The 18,315-nt window shown below is 38.6% G+C and overlaps 1 protein-coding gene and 1 long non-coding RNA gene across 3 annotated transcripts in view; one reads left to right on the top strand and one right to left on the bottom strand.

The window, feature by feature from the left end:
- Positions 1-7,124, top strand: part of GABRR3 (gamma-aminobutyric acid type A receptor subunit rho3) — a 49,204-nt gene extending 42,080 nt beyond the window's left edge. For both annotated transcript variants that reach the window (XM_042956257.1, XM_042956258.1), the window contains 2 exons: positions 1,555-1,751; positions 6,591-7,124. In XM_042956257.1, the coding sequence (XP_042812191.1) occupies positions 1,555-1,751; positions 6,591-6,893 (500 nt within the window). In that variant the 3' untranslated portion in view covers positions 6,894-7,124. The remainder of the gene's footprint in view (positions 1-1,554; positions 1,752-6,590) is intronic.
- Positions 3,241-14,576, bottom strand: LOC122230479. The gene is made up of 3 exons (XR_006207453.1): positions 14,292-14,576; positions 11,460-11,664; positions 3,241-3,289 (listed from the first exon to the last, which is right to left on the bottom strand). It is a non-coding gene; the product is annotated as an uncharacterized LOC122230479 (long non-coding RNA).
- Positions 14,577-18,315: the final 3,739 nt, after the last annotated feature.

The raw sequence follows: 18,315 nt of genomic DNA, 5'->3' as shown, positions 1-18,315 counted from the left end.
CCTGCTTGTGCTCTCTCTCTCTTAAAAATAAATAAAAACATTTTTTAAAAAAATCTTGCCTTCAGCTATGCATACATTTGTAATGGGAATAAAAAAAAATCACATATCCACATTTATGTAGCAAGGAATGCAAACAGCATCCACTGATATGCAGATGGTCCATACTACCGTTGTTGGGGAGATCTGGGACTCAGTGAGACAGTGGCCTGTATTTAATGATAAGAGCTAGAATAGCATTTAGGTTTCTTATCCTGGAGTTTGAATCAGTGTCAAGGTAAGACTCCAGGGCCCTCCCATGGTGACTGCCAAAATGCCAAGTCCTTGGTCTTGATCATACAAATGGAAAACTTAATTTGAAATTGAATAGCTCTGTAGATCTGTCATTGTCTTTGATATGGGCTCCCTCAGATGAGAACCTTGAAGAATTATTGTAGAAGGGTGGAAGTGTGTGATGAAAGCTGTCCACATGCTGTGTCTGTACATTTAGGAGTAAATCATGGTGCTCTTCCTGCTGTTCGGGACTCTGTCTGTTGACATTAAAATGTCCTCACAACTTATAAAAATCATTAAGGACTCCATTTGTGCCTCCCTGGTGGGAAGTTAGGAAATAAAACTGTGCCAGCTAGTGTACATTTCAAATATTTACAATACTGTACTTTTTCTCCAGGCAGCACTCTCGCTGCGTCCCTCTGAGAAATTAGTGCAGACACAGACTAGCCCACCCCGAGGCCCGCATTTTGTTAAGGAAATCTCGAGTCACTTCTTTCTCCATTGTGCCCCAGAATCTTGATCTCATTACCTCTGATGCTTATGCCAGAGGATAAAGAAGGGAAAGGAAGAAAAGAAGAGGGAAGGGGAGAGACTGGCCAACAAGGAAGGGAAGGAAAGGGAGGGGGAGGGGGGGGGAATGTAAATGGCATTTCACAGTCAAATAGCAAGTATTTACGCTGAACTGAGCCTCCAGGATCACACTTCCATCCTAAATCTCAATTGAACTGTAGTTTCAGTAACAAGGGACAGAGTGATAGCAATACTAATGGCTCATAAGTATTCTATATGAAAGAAAAATATGGAAAATGACAAGATCACTCTCTGGTGAATGAAAGATTAAAGATTGACTCAAAGGCAATTTCTTAACAGTAAATTGCAAAATGACAGGAAAGGGTAGTGGGAATGGTTTTAGAATTTCTTTTCCAGAAGGAATTTTAAAATTGAACACATTTGAACCTTTCTGGGATGGTTTAAAGAGGCCCAACTGAAGGCAAATGAGTGAATGAGTCCTTAAAAATATGTTTGAGTCTGTGAAGTCTTTAGATGGGGGGAAGGAAACATTATGGACAGTTGGGGTGAGGGCAGGGCAAAGAGACAAATCCAAGGAGAGCTTCTTGCTTGGGCTCAAGATGTGTACTAGGTTAACATGCAGGGATTCCTCCCCCACTCCCAGCTTTGATCATCTGAAAGTGTTCCAGAAAAACTTACCCTGGTGTAATCCAGCACCAGATCCTAGAACAGAGTGGTTATGTCACTGAGCTTGTCACTGTTCTCCAATGGCAGGAATCACCACAGTGCTGACCATGTCCACCATCATCTCTGGCATGAGTGCCTCCATGCCCCAGGTGTCCTACATCAAGGCCGTGGACGTGTACCTGTGGGTCAGCTCCCTCTTTGTGTTCCTGTCAGTCATTGAGTATGCAGCTGTGAACTACCTCACCACAGTGGAAGAGTGGAAACAATTCAAGAAGACAGGGAAGGTATTGCCTGGCTTTAACTATCTGATCCCTTTTGGAATGTGAAAAAGACTGTCCTTACCTATAACCCTCTCCTGACAGTGTTGTAAGCCCTTGTATTAAGTCTATATGCCTTGGCAAGATGCAAGTTCACAGGATTTAATATTGAACTTTATTCTGCCTGTGCTGACTGGTTTCCTCAGCATCTCATTCACCTTTGCCAGGAGGGTTTTCTTGTGTGAGGAATTTCTCTCAGTGTGCTCCTCTCCACCGGCTCTATCCTTTGAAAAGAAAGGGTTGAGGTGTAAACTACATCCTTTCAAGAAGACGATGATGATGATAGCTAACATTTAATGTGTGTTTATTCTATATTGGTATTGCACTAACCACCTAATGACACAGCATGTCATTTAATTCTCAGAGTAGCCCCGAGAGGTAGGTACTGTATAACCCTCATTTTACAGAGGTGAAATAGGAGCAGCTAGGGAGTAACTTGGCCAAGGTCACACAGCCAAAGAGGAATTAGGATTTGTTTCTGGGTCTCCCTGACTCCAATGGCTGTGCTCTCAATCCATAAATGATGTGCTTCTCTCCACCAGAGCTAGGATTTATGTTTCTCTTCTTGTTACTTGGGAGAGTGGCAGAGCATAAAGAGAGGTTCTTCTCTCCTTGGGATACTGGGGATAAAAGGTGGTTTCTGGGTTCTAAATGTCATCACATGTTTCTTGTGCCAGGGTTTAGTAAACATGGACAGATTGATCTCTACCTGCTTCGTTTCACAAAGGATCAGGGCACCAGTTCCCTGTTATTATGACAACTGACATAAGATATTGTACTTAAGAAACGTAATTAATCTGTTTGGTAGCCTGTACTTAAGGCTGTATATATATATACATATGTGTGTGTGTGTGTGTGTGTGTGTGTGTGTGTGTGTGTCGCATCTATGAACATGATTTTAATGAAATATATTCACATTGGTTTGAGAAATTCTTATATGCATACTTATGTACACCCAAAACATTATTTAATATTTCTTATACCTCTAGTGAGAGTGTTTCTTACTTTTCAGAGTGTTTTATATCCTCTTCTCAAATTGAGCCTTCATCTCAGCTCCATGATGTAGGCCTTGCAGAGATTATTATCTCTATTTTTGAGATGAAGCAGCAGAGTTTTAGTGAAGTGATTTGTCAAGAGATTCACAGCCAACAGAGATGCATTTGAAATTCAGATCTCCTGTAATACCACTTCCTTCTTCTATTATATCCCCTTTGAATCAAAGCTGTAATAGGAGCTGATTTTGCTTTATTGCTGATGCCTCCATTTCTTTTGTTGACACTGTGTATGTGTCCCCACCGCACGCATACCCATATGACTTCTAGGCAGATGTGAGAGAACTGGGAGCTTCTGGACAAGGATGCAGTGATGGGTGTGTACACATCACCTGGGATTTGTTCAGATATTCATTCAGCAGATGTGGGGTGGGATTGGAGTCTGCATTTCTAACAAGTCCCAGATGCCATTGATCCATTGCCTGCACTGAGAATAGCAACGATTTAGATAATCTGTGAATTAAAGGTGACAGAGAAAAAAGGCGTGTGATAAGAAAAAGAATGTTGTTGTTGTTCTGTTCTATTTTTATGTGGAAGTGGTTAACCCAAGCAAGAGGCACTGTAGGAATTTGGGCCCATCTCTATCCAGTCTTTTGGTTCCAAACTGTCTACATCTAATCCACTCCCACCTGCCACACAACACATATGTTCACACTACCTGAATTTTAGTTTTCACTACTTGGGGCTATACACACTCTTCTTGTGTACCACTAAGAAGAAAATCTTTTAATTAGTAAGTACCATCCATTTAAAAAAATTTTTAAGTTGTGGTAAAATCCACATAACATAGAGCTTACCATCTTAACCTGTTTTTAAGTGTGTAGTTCAGTAGTGTTAAGAATACTCACATTGTTGTACAAGCAATCTCCAGAACTTTTTCATCCTACAAAACTGAAACTCTGTGCCCGTTCAACAACTCCCCATTCTCCCCTTTCCCCAGCCTCTAGGAACCACCATTCTAAGCATCCTCCTTCAAAGGTGCAATTATCTCAAAGAAATGTCCTACCATTCATATATTTGTGGGGAAAAATGAAAGAACACAGATTTGGAGTCAGAAGTAGTGATGCCAAACCTAACTCTGCCACTTTCTAGCTTTTTGTTCCTGGATCTCATTCTTCATTTTCAAAATGGTGGAATTTCTTCCCTATTTACCTCATAGGGCTGTTGCGAATAATGTAATAAATGGGTCTGAAACTTTTGCAAACTGTAACATGCTACATAAATATTGAGTTATTATTGTGATTAATGCCCAGCTCATGTGCTCTGAGCAAATAGTGGTTTTAACAAGGAAAGTGGGAACAGGCTGTCTGAGATGAGATATTGTTAAAGGGGTAGGATGCCCTGGTGAGGGGCAGGGTAGAAGGATATGTCTGTAGGTTTGGGGGGATAATTGGTGATACTTCTTTTCTCTACGCCTAAAGTGGGAAACCAGTTTTAGAGAAAGATGTGGAAACCAGGCAGATGGGAGGATGTCACCTTTGTTGTTGATAAAGCAGTTTGGAGTAAGTGCTTAGATATGGGAGCAGGAGGTCTCACTAATACTTCATCACTGTACTGAATGTGCTTACCCCTTCCGGTCACTGGTGAAGCTAGACAATTCAGGACTCTCCCTGTAAGGATAATCTCCTTTTACCTCACTTCAGAGAACAAACTTAGGTACCAATGCAGATCCTAAAGTGAGGACTCAAAAGGAGCTGCTGAGCCACACATGCTAATTCCTTCTGCGAAACCTCTAGGATGGAATAATGCAGGGATAGTGAGAAAGACCGGGAATCTTAGGCTATGGAGTTCCTTCCGATGAAATCATGAAGTGAAGCAAAGCTCATTTCCTGCCACCACCACCATCACACACCCTGTCCCAACCTCCCCCAGGTGCCAAGAGCTGGGAGAACAGCAAGGATCATGGGAAAATTGTCCCTACTGTTGACCTTTGCCCAGAAAGGAGAAAGGAAATTCTTTTCTTTCTTATTCCTTCATCTGAATGTTTTCCTACTTCCAGGACTTAGAACTCCACATAAAACAGTCAAATCTATACTTTAGATATAATATGCCTTAGGTATGTGCTTATTTGTAGGCTGGAGTGAAAAATTAAAGACCCATTCTAAAACTGTTTCTATTAGAACAACCAACTTATGAAATTGTGGAAATTAGCACCCTACTGGTAAATTGTATACTGCAAGATTTAATCAATTATATGAATGGTTCTAAATTATCATAGTGTCCAGTGGGATAACTCAGCAGTGTTCTGGGTGGGTATAGTAAAACCGCGAAAGAGATTATACTAGTTATTCTGTTCTCAGATCCAGAGTTGAATATATTATTAGTGTTATTTTTTACTATCTGAGGTTAGTTTTTGAGTCCTGATCTTATTTTATGTTCCTATCATCCATTTTCATTTTGTTATGAAAAGTTCCTATGGCTAAAACAAAAAAGGACAACATAACTTGAGTATGGGTCCTTGGTTAGTTTACTGACTACACAAAATATTCTCTATGTCTCTTGAATTCAGTAAAATATTAGTTTTTTTAATTGCTGTGAACCAAATACATGTTTTGGCAGACTTTATTCTGTAGCTTCCAATTTGAATTCTGAATAATTTCAGCCAGTGGTAGCCTGTTCATATTTGCTCATTTTTTTAACTTCCCTATAGATCAAGAAGTGATTTCGTTTTCTCATAAAGCAATTAGTAACACCTACTTCCTAGACACAGTTCTGTATCAGTGAGAACCACCATCTCCCTCAAAGTAAAACCTTAAAGAAAAGTGGTAGTTTAGATTTAATCAGGCACTGGAGCCAGAAAGCATTGATAATTCATTCTCTCCTTCCGAAACATAAGCCAATTTCAAGTTGTTTAATTGGGCTGTGTTGGTATCATTTATAGGTACTTCTCAGCAAAAAATGAGAAAGGTTGACCAATTTGCATTTAAAGAGAGTAGCTAAAATCATTTCCTATCCCTACTCCAAATTTAAGCATAAGTCGATCACCTGATAATATTGTTTTGGTTTTGGACAAAAAATTACACTGACCAGGCGTATTACTGTGTTTTCTCTAAAGACAAAAATATGTTGAAAAGCAAATCCAATTGGTTTTGCTGATAAATCATATTCAATTTCAACTCAAACTTATGTCAAACAATTCATACTATGCAGAAACAAAGGGGGAAACCTGAAACAGTGTTCCCTTCTGGGGAAACATGCATTGAGTGTAAAAGTCTATCAGGCCAAAACTAAATTAGAAAACACTGACATTATAATTGTGAAACATTTATTTGTATAATGTTCAACTATCTCTATGGAGATAATAATAAACCTTGCTAAGTCCCTATTAAAAACAGATCTCTTTGATAATGTTTTTCATTTATTATTAAAATGACTTTTAGTCAGATACCAAAAGCAAAACCAGAATTCTATTCTTTAAAATAAGCAAAACAGGGGCATCTGGGTATTTCAGTTGGTTAAATGTCCAACTTTGGCTCAGGTCATGATCTCACAGGTAATGAGTTCAAGCCCCACATTGGGCTCTTTGCTGTTGGCTCAGAGCCTGCTTCCAATCCTATGTCCCCCCTTCTCTCTGCCTCTCCCCTGCTCACTCTCTCTTTCTCTCTCAAAAAATAAACTAAAATAAAATAAAATAAGCAGAACATTCTTAGCATTTATTGAAACTCTTTTAAAAATCTGATTGTTTAGACTTTTACTGTAGTTCCTACATATAGAACCATATTCATGGCTTACTAACAAAAAGTCTTTTTGTCAGATTTCTGGAATGTATAATATTGATACATTTCAAGCCATGGCCTTCGACGGTTGTTACCATGACAGCAAGACTGAAATGGACCAGACTTCCTTTTCTCTACACTCAGAAGAGGACGCCATGCAAGGAAGATCCACAGGTAGTCCCAGCACAGATACATCTCAGATAAAAAGAAGACAATCCTTAGGAGGGCATATTGGTACAATCATTCTGGAAAATAATCATGTCATTGACACCTACTCAAGGATTTTATTTCCCACTGTGTATATTGCATTTAATTTATTTTACTGGGGTGTATATGTGTGAGGAAGAATTCCCAATGTATAATACTCATTTTGGAATCAGAGTAGGTTAACAACAACAACAACAACAAACAACTCTTGACTATGAGTTGGACTGTACTTGATTCAACTGCGAGTCAGCCAGTCAGTCACCTCTCTTGGCCTATAGAAGATTTTAAAGTTGACTGATTTACATCTAGGAAAGAGTTTAAGGTCCCTGGAGAATTTGATTCCATACATAAGAGTCACAGGCATGCATATTACAGAAAAATTTCCACAGGGATGGGCTTTGTAACTACTTCGCCTAGACCCTCCTTGCTTTCTAAATGTAAACGTTTTGTATTTAACTAAGCAATAAAGTTGGACTATGACAATGATTCAAGAAACATTGATTCTTAGTGCTAGCCATGTGCCATGCTACCTAACAGAGTTGAATCCTTGTGAGGAAGAACATCAACATCAAGGTGGGACCATGGACACTTATACAGCTGAGATGTACATGAAGAGCTTCCCCGTCCATCTCCAATCAAGTCTTTTATCTTATTTCACTATTAAATTTCATATATTATTGAGTCCAAGAGCAAAACATCTAAACTTTGCTCCCATCCTAATGTTAAATTAATATGTCAATCTTCAGTAATAGAATCTTGTATTTTACAGTTGAGTCATAGCTTTCATAGATTTCGGGAGGCATTTAGTGAATTAGTTACTGTATTTACCAAATATTATTGACCTCCTGTATAAGCCAGTTACTTTATTAGGTGTTACGTAGTCAAAAATGAATATAAAACGGCATTCCTGCTATCAGTGAGTGCACAGCCTATCAGGAACAGTGAACTGGTAGCTTTCATAAATAACAAATATAATAATTACAATAGATGTAAAATAGAGGCTTGTACACCATGCTGTCTGAGTTCTGTAAAGGGGATACCAAAACAAGGAAAAGAACATCCATGAAGGGATGTGGAGTCTCAGTTCATAAATGACTAAAGATGCTTCCAGACATGGTATTGAGTGAACAGTTGAATGAAATTTGTATATCCCATAGTAATCCCATAGTAACGTTGGTTGAACCAAGTAAATCAGGTCAAGTGGGTATTAAATAAATGTTTGTTAAGTAGAAAAACCTCTAACGATTAGCATTCATTTTGTAGACTGGTAGTGTGCATGCTTTTGTGTTAAGTATTTTGTGGAAAAGATTCCATTTAGAGATCAGCCCTCGGTAAGAAGTATGAAATATTTTCCCTTCCTGTTTTGACTTTTGGCATTGAATTAAGGGAAATAAATTAAATGGTGTGTTACATTAAGTGTATTGCCATTTATTTCACCATAAAGTGAACCAAATGATTTGAACTATTTTGTGCTAGGTTAAAAGACAAGTAACTTCCTGCTTATTTACCAGTAACATTGATTTTGGTTCTCTGCTGTGAGTGACATAGGGTTCTAGAAACTTATTTTCCTCTTGGGCACAAAAGTTTTAAAGGCAAATCCCATCTCTATCATAACTTCCCTCACAGGCTAATTCTGGGATACTTCATTCTATTTTCTTAATACAACTTCTCTAATTCCTTCAGAATTTTCCAAGGATTATATTTTTCTAGGAAACTGTCCAAAATTGAACTAATATAACTTATTAAAACCCTTGTCCATTTAGTTATGGATAGACAATAAGTAAATTAGAAAACTAATAGTTTTTAAGCTTGACTTAAAAGGAATAGTAATTTTATAGGATTACATTTTCAGAATACAGAACAGATTAATATGCTAGGTGTTTCTTTGAGAATTTGTAGCTATTATTTGAGGAGAGTTCTACAGTTGGCTTAACATTTCTGATTCTGACATACTCTCTATACAACTGATGTTAAAAAAAAAAAGGGAGAGGGTTCCTGGATGGCCCAATCAGTTAAGTGTCTGACTCCTGATTTCCGCTCAGGTCGAGGTTTCTGAGATCAAGCCCTGAGTTGGGCTCTGTACTGACAGTGCAGGAGTCTGCTTGGGATTCTCTCTCTCCCTCTCTCTCTCAAAATAATTTTTTTTTAAAAAAAGGAAAAATCTACAAATGAACAGAATAAATCTATACTGTTCCCTTCTTCTCTTGGGTTCCTCAGATGTTACTGTTTTTCTTCTACTTTGAACTATACCATTCAGAATGTCTAAGGCTTTCCCTGGGCATATTTATTTCACAATTTCAAATCAAATGCATCACTGAATACATCTGGCACTCTAGACTAATACATCTAATACTCTAGACTAATACTAATACATCTGCACTCTAGGTCTCCACCACACTACTCATACACTCAGCATTCCTCTTGAGGAGTACTAATGCACAACTGTTGGCTGATCGAACATAACTTTTGCTAAAGACTAGAAACAGTCTTTGCATTTTTCAGTAATGTCTAAAATACGCTTGCTGCTCAAGAGAATTATTAGAACATTCAGAGTGAGCACTTGGGATTTTGGCCGGTCTTCATCTCCTCAAATCAGTGGCTTGTAGAAGACTGTGAGGGTACAACTGTTCCTGTGAACCTCATTTCCACTAAGGAACACCAGTGTTCCTGGCTCTGTTATTTCAAAAAGAATGAAATCACAGTTACCTTGGAAATGTATGAGTGACAGACAGCATATAATAGGTACCTCATTTTGATTTTGACTTCATTTACTGATCACAATCCAGAACAGACTGCATGTGATTGTTCACTGAGGGATAAGCTTGGATAAAATGTGAGGATTTCAGAAAATAAGCTGCTTTCCAAGATTTAAGAAAAAGCCAGCCAGCTCTGTAAACTGCCTAAATATAGAAACAGGATATTTTATAGGGACTGCTCTGGAAAATCTATGAAAGATATATTTTTAACTTAATTTTATTGTTTTCTGATTACAAAAGAAATACAATTTCACTATAAAAATTAAAAATACCAAGTGGCAAAAAAATTCCACTCAGAATTAAGCCGTTAACATTTAAAATTTTTTTTAATGTTTATTTTTGAGAGAGAGAGACAAAGAGAGTGTGTGTGTGTGAATGTAGGAGGAGCAGAGATAGAGGGAGACACAGAATCCAAAGCAGGCTCCCGACTCTGAGCTGTCAGCACAGAGCCCGATGCGGGCCTCGAACCCACAAATCCTGAGAACGTGACTGGAGCCGAAGTCAGACAGACACTCAACTGACTGAGCCACCCAGGTGCCCAAGTAGTTAACATTTTAATGTATATTCTTAGAGTTTTTCTATGCATAACATATATTTTTCCAATGGAATCATTTGTATATACTTGCATTTATTAATTTAATCACTTATATCACACCAAACACCTTGCTAGGGATACAGTAAAGATGGACACTCCCTAACTAACTGAACTTACATTCTAGCTGGGAATGTGTTTAACTTAGGCAATTTGTAGCCAGATTTTCTTCTCTGGATCATAAGCAACATTTTTTTTTAAAATGCAGCTTTGTTTAATTATTCTTTTCATAAACAACTTTCTATGCCATTTTTTCCTGCAAAATAATTTTTATATGCTACAGAGCAATCCACTAAATGAGTGTACTGTAATTTATGTAACCCATCTTCTCCTGTGGGACTTTGGTTTTATTTCCTATTGTGTGTGATTATAATGGGCTACAATTAGCAACATAAAGAATATTTAGAAGTAAAATTATTTTAGAAACAAAATTTTTAGCCATATCTGAAGTTCAGCATTTATTTCCTTTATAAGAATTCCTATTTGCCACTAGAATCTGTCATGTCAGACTCAGTTACCAGTCTGTTTATATGGATCTGTATCCACTGGCATTCCCTTTATAGAAGAAGTTTAGACATTGTATAAAATACCTATTTAAAGCAGTTCTATTTATTTAAATTCTGCTTTCTTCCATGATTGTTACTGCCATCACAAGCCCTTTTTGTAAGTAGGAGGGCAACGGAGATTGCAAATATTTGCATATGAGTTGTTGCACAATCATAATTTATGGTTACATTGTCTTAATTCTTGCAGGTGGATTAGTTTTCATGAATAAGGTCTATCATTTTGTATCGTGCTGCTCTTAAGCCTGTTCAAATCACTCACACACACACACACACAATTTTTTAACATGGAGATTAATGAGGAAAGGAATTATACCTAATTCTGTAGTCATTATTAAGGTCAGAATTCCAATAAGATTAACAACACCCTCAAAGAAGCAAGGTTAAAAAGGGGTAAGGAAATTGCTATTTCAACTGCAATTCTACACCTGGTGCTGTTTCCTGGTAGGGCCGGAGGCAGCCCAGTCAGTGTTACATTCCAGCTATTTCATTTGCGTGATGCCTAGTCTTTCCCTATACACATTGCTTTAAAACAATCAAACTGTAAAGTCTTGCTTAATTTTAAAGTTCTGTCACCTTCCAACTGCAATTTGACTTCCCTGAATTTAACAAAGAACTTGAACATTGTGTTTTCTCTTATAAACAAACTGAAAGAAAAAATGCACCAGATAATTGAGATGATTTTGTCAGGCTATTACACTAGGAAGGATATTCATTAATGAGGAACATCTCAAAATTAAGGAAGGGAGCCCAGAAATCCAAAAAGACATAAACACAAGGGAGTCTTACTGAGGAAGGGTAGAGGTGGGTCTTAGAATATACAACAGCAAGTGGTCATTCCTCAGAAGACAAAATGGTGGTAGGGGGGCAGATTTTTTGACTCTTGCGATTTTCCAGGAACACACGGGCTTCTTCAGATGAGGTTCCACCTTGTCAGTTGTTTTTCCATTTCAATCTACTGCTGAATCATAATGTTTTTTGATCAATAAAAGGGCTGTGTGTGGAAAAGGGATTTCACAGTCACTGAGAAAAATTACCATAGTTTTCTTTTCAATATATTGATAATTTGATGTAGGAAATATTGAACTATATTTTATTATCAATTAGGCCATTTGATGAATGTGCTATTACTTTTGATCCCAGGATCAATATAATTCATTATAGAAACTTATTTTCTACAAGAGTGCTTCAAAGGCTTTCTACAAAATTATGCTGTTAGTGGCTCACTCCTTGCCTTAGGCCATCCAAAGGAGATGATGTTATAATGTCATTAACAAATATTTTTAAACCTATTATGAAGTAGTAATGCTTTCTGAAGTTCGATACACAAGCCTAAATTCTTTAAAAAATTTTTTTAATGTTTGTTTATTTTTGAGAGAGAGAGACAGAGCATGAGTGGGGGGAGGGACAGAGAGAGAGGGAGACACAGAATCCAAAGCAGGCTCCAGGCTCTGAGCTGTCAGCACAGAGCCTGATGCGGGGCTCGAACCCCCAAGCCATGAAATCATGACCAAGCTGAAATCAGATGCTTAACTGACTGAGCCACCCAGGCGCCCCATGCCTGAATTGTTTAAAAGTAACACAATATTTTCAAGAAGACTAGCTAACTGAACAAGGCACCCTAAGGAAGGAAGTGCTTACATACATTAATTTCTTCTGTTCTTCAGAGAACATTAATGCAGGTGTTTCAAGTGTTTTACGCTCTAAAGAAGTGTTATGAACATAAACCCACACATCAAACAAATTTTTAGAGCATTCACACCACCCCAGAATAACTTAAAATGTTTTGTTAATTAGGTTGTATGTTGGGTGAGGTCATATTTAAATTAAATGGTGACTCAAAGTGAAAGAAACCTGAATACCTGCTAAAGAGCTTTTAAACGAGTATGCAGTTCAGGTACACAGTGAAGAAAGAGGTTTTCTGAAAAGAGCTCTAATAATTTAATGTGACTTGTAGAGATAATGTGAATTTGAAGTAGGAGAGAAAAATAAGGCAAAAGAAAGGAGAACGGTAGAAGCTAAAAATGTGGTTCATTTCACAAAACAAAGTTCTGTGGTATGTGTCTTAAGGGAAGATTTGGATTTGAGGGCAAAATTAATTATATTTAATTATTTTGGGTGATATCCTGGTCTAGATTAATACAATCAGATGATTATTGCTCATTTGTACAAAAGATTGTGTGTCTTGGGGCAATCAAAGTAATTAATTGCATGTTGGTCACCAAGTACTCAATATAATATGCCATCTTGACCAAAGTAATCAAATTATTTAAGTTATTAGGATCATTTGATTCTCTCATGACATTAACTCTTACTCCTTTTATGCAGTAAATTCAGTGGTGGAATTTCTGTTGAGTTCTACTTGACTAATGTAGATTAACCATTTATTATATTGCTGAACTATATTTTACATGAAATAATCTGAATTTGTTGGGGGTACTGATAGAATATGGCTTTATTTTTAATCAATGACTGTTTAATATGCTTTATTAGCTACAACTTCTCTGCCCCTTGCTGGCATCTCAGGTAGATCCCACAGCTTTTTAGATACTGTGAATTATCAATCAATCAATTAACAAGCACATATAGACATATACATACAAACAAAACAGTTTGATGATGGAGATTTGTTTTCGGGTATAAAGCCTAGACTGATTTCAGTGTGTTTTCACTTTTCCCACCTCAGACTTAAACCCTGTGGGGAAATTGTCCTAGGAAGAAGGTAACATCTGCTCTAGTACAGGCCTCTCTCCTACCCTTTTCCATTCTACCAGGTTCAAGGGCAAGGAATGGATGGGTAAGATTGGGGATTGGCAAAAGTCTTTTTACTTAAATGGTATAATGTATTTTAGTTCTTTGCTTGGTTGATGTCCTCTAGGGGGCAGGTACACCTGGTTTCCTGAGCATGAAACCAGTATCCTCACACAAGGCCCCACCCTTGGGGGTTAATGCTCTACAGTTGCCATCTTGAAATTCTTAATCATGTAATCTTTAAATTTATTTTGTAAGTAAAGTCTGTTGGAACAACAACGCGTGTACCCAGGTTTGGCACGTGCAGTTCCGCTTCCTGTGGGACGGGTTCTGGACGTCACTTTCCTGACTCCTTCTTCTGGTCCCACCTGAGGCCCACCACTGCTCTCTTCCCCTGGCAGGGGCTTGTACATAGGTCCACACATACCACAGCATTTCCCTGCCCTGGGCTGGCAGTGCCCTGGTGGGTTTGAAGAGTGTTTAGACTGGAGCACGCCTCTTACCCACCCCCTATCCAGGTAAGGTGTGAGTCCTGGGAGGTTATAATCTCCTGAGGTTGGCCAGTCTGCTTTGGGTTGGGACCCTGACCAGTGAATCAGGAAGATTGACTTCTCCACCCCTGGCCTGAGCACAGCAGTGCTGATCCAATGGTTAGCAGGAGGGGGTACTGAGTAGCCTGTGGGCCATGTGCTTCTGTGCATGTGTGGATGCTGAGCAGCACCGCAGGGTCCTCCCATGCCTGTGAATGTATGCACTCACCTTTCAAGTATTCCTGTGTTTTCTAGAGCATGACATTGAATAGCAAATAAAAAGCACCCACCATTATAGCGAAGAGAGAGACTGCAAAAGAATCGTTCTATATTTTAGTACCTTTAACGGCACTTCCGTCTTCTTTTGGAACAAGGAGCTTCACATACTCATTTTGCACTTGGTCCCGCCAATAATGTAGCCATCCCTGGTGGCAGGTGTTCAAATGTTGAAGCTTTCAAGGGCTACTGGTGAATGTTCTTTGGAGGTCTACACGCTGTGGTTCATTAAAGTTAACCCTTAGATCTCTGACCTCGTGTGACTTCATGCTCCTTTCCTGTCCATGCCAAAGTTCATGCATCTATTTTTACAAATAACAGTCTATAATTTTCTTTCTTAAAAGGGTTATTTTCCTTTTCTATATTTAGAAGCAGTTTATGTAAGGCATATTTTTCTCTTCCTTGAAAGTTTAAAAAGATTCATTAGCAGACCTGTCAGTTCCCAACTACTACACCTTTGAGATCAATCAATGGGTCATTATTAGGTCATTATGACAAAAAATTTTAAAGAAAGATAAGTAAATGAATGTACCATCACCACGTGAGTCTCTCTCATCCATCCATATATGTTGTGCTAGTCTCCCAGGAAACATTTTTCAGTTGGAGCCTGTTTCCTTTTTAACAAAGGCAATCCAAGCAGTATGAACAGAAAACACCTGTGTAGGATTACATCTTATTTTTATAAGAATCATGGACAAATTTATTTCAGGTTTTATGGGTAACATATTAAACAACTTCTCTCTCTGAGGGAAAGAGTCACTGGCCAAAACCCAAGGTGTATTTTCATTTGCAAGTGCTTGGCTATTGAAGAAGAGAGGTGTGTAGCATCATTTAATTAAAAAAGTTATACAGCCTGTCACTGACTTTCCTACAGGCATAGGCTATACAAGAAATCAGACTGTAAGTCAGACAAGAAAATGGGAATACTAACCCAATCCAATTCTGTAAACATTGAGTAACTACACCATGCAAAGCTCTGTTCTAGTTCTCAGAATAGATGAAAGCAATTTCCTGGCTCCAAAGAGTTTAAAACATAGCTATAGGAATATTGATTTCAATGAGATGTATCATAACTATAATTTTGGAAGACCTCAGCCTGGGTCATTAAAAAAATGTGGCTCTTTCTGAAGTTCACTAAGTCTGACCAAGATTATTCATGGTGATATGGCTATGTCAGTGAGAAGGTGCCCTGTTGGATGAGTTTAGTCAAGGAAGTGAAACATATACATGTAAAAGCCTCGGTTGCATTTAATTCATTCTGTGGATCATGTTCAAGATGTTGTAATGGATTTAACAATAATGCCTCTCAGGTGAATAGCATTCTACAGTTTTAACACTCTTCTGCTTACTCTGGCTCACCTGAGACTCACAGCAGCTTTATGAGTTAGACAAACAAAGCAAAATTAACCATTTCTACAGGTGCAGAAAATGAGGTTCAAAAAGATTAGTCGATAGGCACCATGGGATTTAAGTCCCAGTTGTGCTATCCAATGGCTGTATAATTTTGAGCAAGTTATTTAACCTCACTATGTCTTGGTTTCCTTATATTATATATATTGTTTGCAAAAGTTAGGATGGTAATAATAATGGTACAGGTATTAAATAAAATCATATAAAAGAAATAAATCACTTATATCTTTTCTGGACCAAAGTGAATACAAACACAATACAAATACCTAGGGGGCAGTATGCATGATTCCTGATTTTTCTTCTAATACCCTGTGGAAATTGGTGCACAGACCTTTAGGATTATAGAATGTGAGAGCCAGTAGGGATAATAAGAATTATCTGGTTCAATCTCACCTAATAAGTGAGGAAACTGAGCATTAGCAAAAAGAGAAAGTTAAGTTCATGTACTTTGCATCTCTTCCCCCTGAGTAACCTTAAAAAGTACACTCACACAGCATAATTCTAAGATTCTTTAAGCCCAGGATCATTCTGATTGGCAGTGGAGAAAGGACAGAGATGGGTTTGTGCAGCCTGACACCCAGGCAGGGCAGGCCCAGTGGGGAGCTCCAGTGAAGCGGCCAAAACCTAAAGTTCTATAGGAAGAACAGCCTAGGAAATCACAGGAGAGGATGACAAACTTGGGTTTGAAATGAAGCAACACAAAGCAACACAAAATGTATAAACATAAAACACTCTTGCAGAAGTGCAAGTTATTTTTGTGAGAATCGCAGACAAGTTTATTTCAGGGTTTCTGTATAAGGATGGAATTCTCTGCTCTTTCCTATCATCTCGGCATCTTGTTCCCAGGCTCCACGGGAGGATCACTAGTCTATTGATTCAGATATCTGGGGGCTTCTTCAGGCCCTTCTGGGTAGGTCTGGGTCACTGAGCCGTCTATGACTCAGCTATCTATGACATTGTTTTTATGAGAAAATAGATTACAGAAAGAAAATAACTGACTTTTTAATGAGTCTGGAATAGATAAGTTGGAGACTGCATAGTGGCCTGCTTCTTGTCCTCTGGAACAACTTTAAACTCAATGGACTAAAAGCAAAAGATGAAAAAACAAAGTACTCAAACAGTATGTTAGGAATGCCATAGATTCTGGAAGCTCTTCTCTCACATCCCTCCCCCCCCCACCCCTTTTCCTCACTTCTCTCCCTCCTCCTTTTCTTTGTAGACACGCCAGCCATTGTGTTTAGGTCTGAAGACTGAATGAGCATAACCTTTTTTTTTTTTCTTTTTTTTTCTTTTTTTTTGCTTGCTATGCTAACAAATCTGAATTATAATGACAGTATCAGAGAGAACACATTGAAAGACTAATTTTGCATCAGGGGAACTCCTATACAAGATGTATGATTTTCCCTAGCAGAGCTGACTTCAATATGTACTTTTGTTCTGTCAGGCACCCTAGTGACGATTCTCTGTCTAGGAGATGGTTTTATTTGTGTTGACATTGAAACTTTTCTTTATACAAACACAAAGTGGTGCTTTTCCATATAATGGACATGGGTAAGAATTTACCGTTTTCTGAATCCTTGTAACATCAATACTGTTCTACATTATCTTGATAGATGTTTTGTAGTCAAAATAAAGAGCAAAGTACATTACCAATATAATGTCAAGTGGACTAGATTTTTTTTTATAGTCTCTGCCGAAAGACAGATCTGAGAAAGTCTTTCCCGAAAGACTTAGCTCTTCCAAATCTAAATGTGACTTTGTGCAAGTTAACTTCTCCAGACCCAGTCTTCTCAGCTGTAAAATGGAGGTAAGCACAAGATTGTGGTGAGGATGGAGTGAGGAGTCCCCGAAACAATTAGCATGGTGCCTTACAGCAAGAACTCAATTCAGGTGTTGCTATTATTGTTAGTTTCGGACGAGTGTTAGACAAGGCTGTACTTTGTTCCCATTTGCTCACGTGTCCACATCGATATCAGAAGCTAGTCATTGGTCTCAATCATCCTGACAGAATGAAATAATTTCCTTTAAGTCCTCTTTGGCTGTCTACAGAGCAAAGAAGGACACAGGCCAAAGCAGAGCTGTGCCATTGATCCCCGTGCTCAGTTGGTCCAGCCTCCCCACCCAAACGTTTCCAAGCAGTTTGTCTGTCTAAAGGACAGAGCCTTGGGCCAAAATTAAATAATTGCTTTTGTTCTTCTCTTCTATAGCTACCGTCACAAAGAATTTCCAGTATCCTTTTAAGCCAGGATTAATTCTGACTCTGGGAGCAACGGGATATAAATTACAGTTGACAGTACAAAGCAGCACAGCTTAGCATGGAGAGCCCAAAAGAAAGCGATGGGAGAATCTGGACCTCCGACTTCCTAAACTTGGAAAGCTCTCGTCTCCTCTCTGCATCTGGGTTTCTCCATTCATAAAAAGAATAGGATTGTACTATAGAACACTTGCCCCAAATCCAGAGACTCATCCCGCCCCTAACTCAAAAAAAAAAAACAACAACAACCAAGAACCATGCATTTCCTTTAACATCAAAGGGAAAAACGTGATGGCGCGAAGACCCAACACCTGCGGATACTGAGCGCCAGAAGCACCTACTACCCGCGGCCTGGCGCGGGGTGGAGCCGGAGCGGGAGCGGGAGCTCAGGCAGGAGCCGGAGCGGGCCGCCCCCCAGCGTGCG

The sequence above is a fragment of the Panthera tigris genome, chromosome C2 (genome assembly GCF_018350195.1).
Source record: "Panthera tigris isolate Pti1 chromosome C2, P.tigris_Pti1_mat1.1, whole genome shotgun sequence".
NCBI classification, from domain to species: Eukaryota; Metazoa; Chordata; class Mammalia; order Carnivora; family Felidae; genus Panthera; species Panthera tigris.
This window is presented reverse-complemented; position numbering and strand designations above follow the sequence as displayed.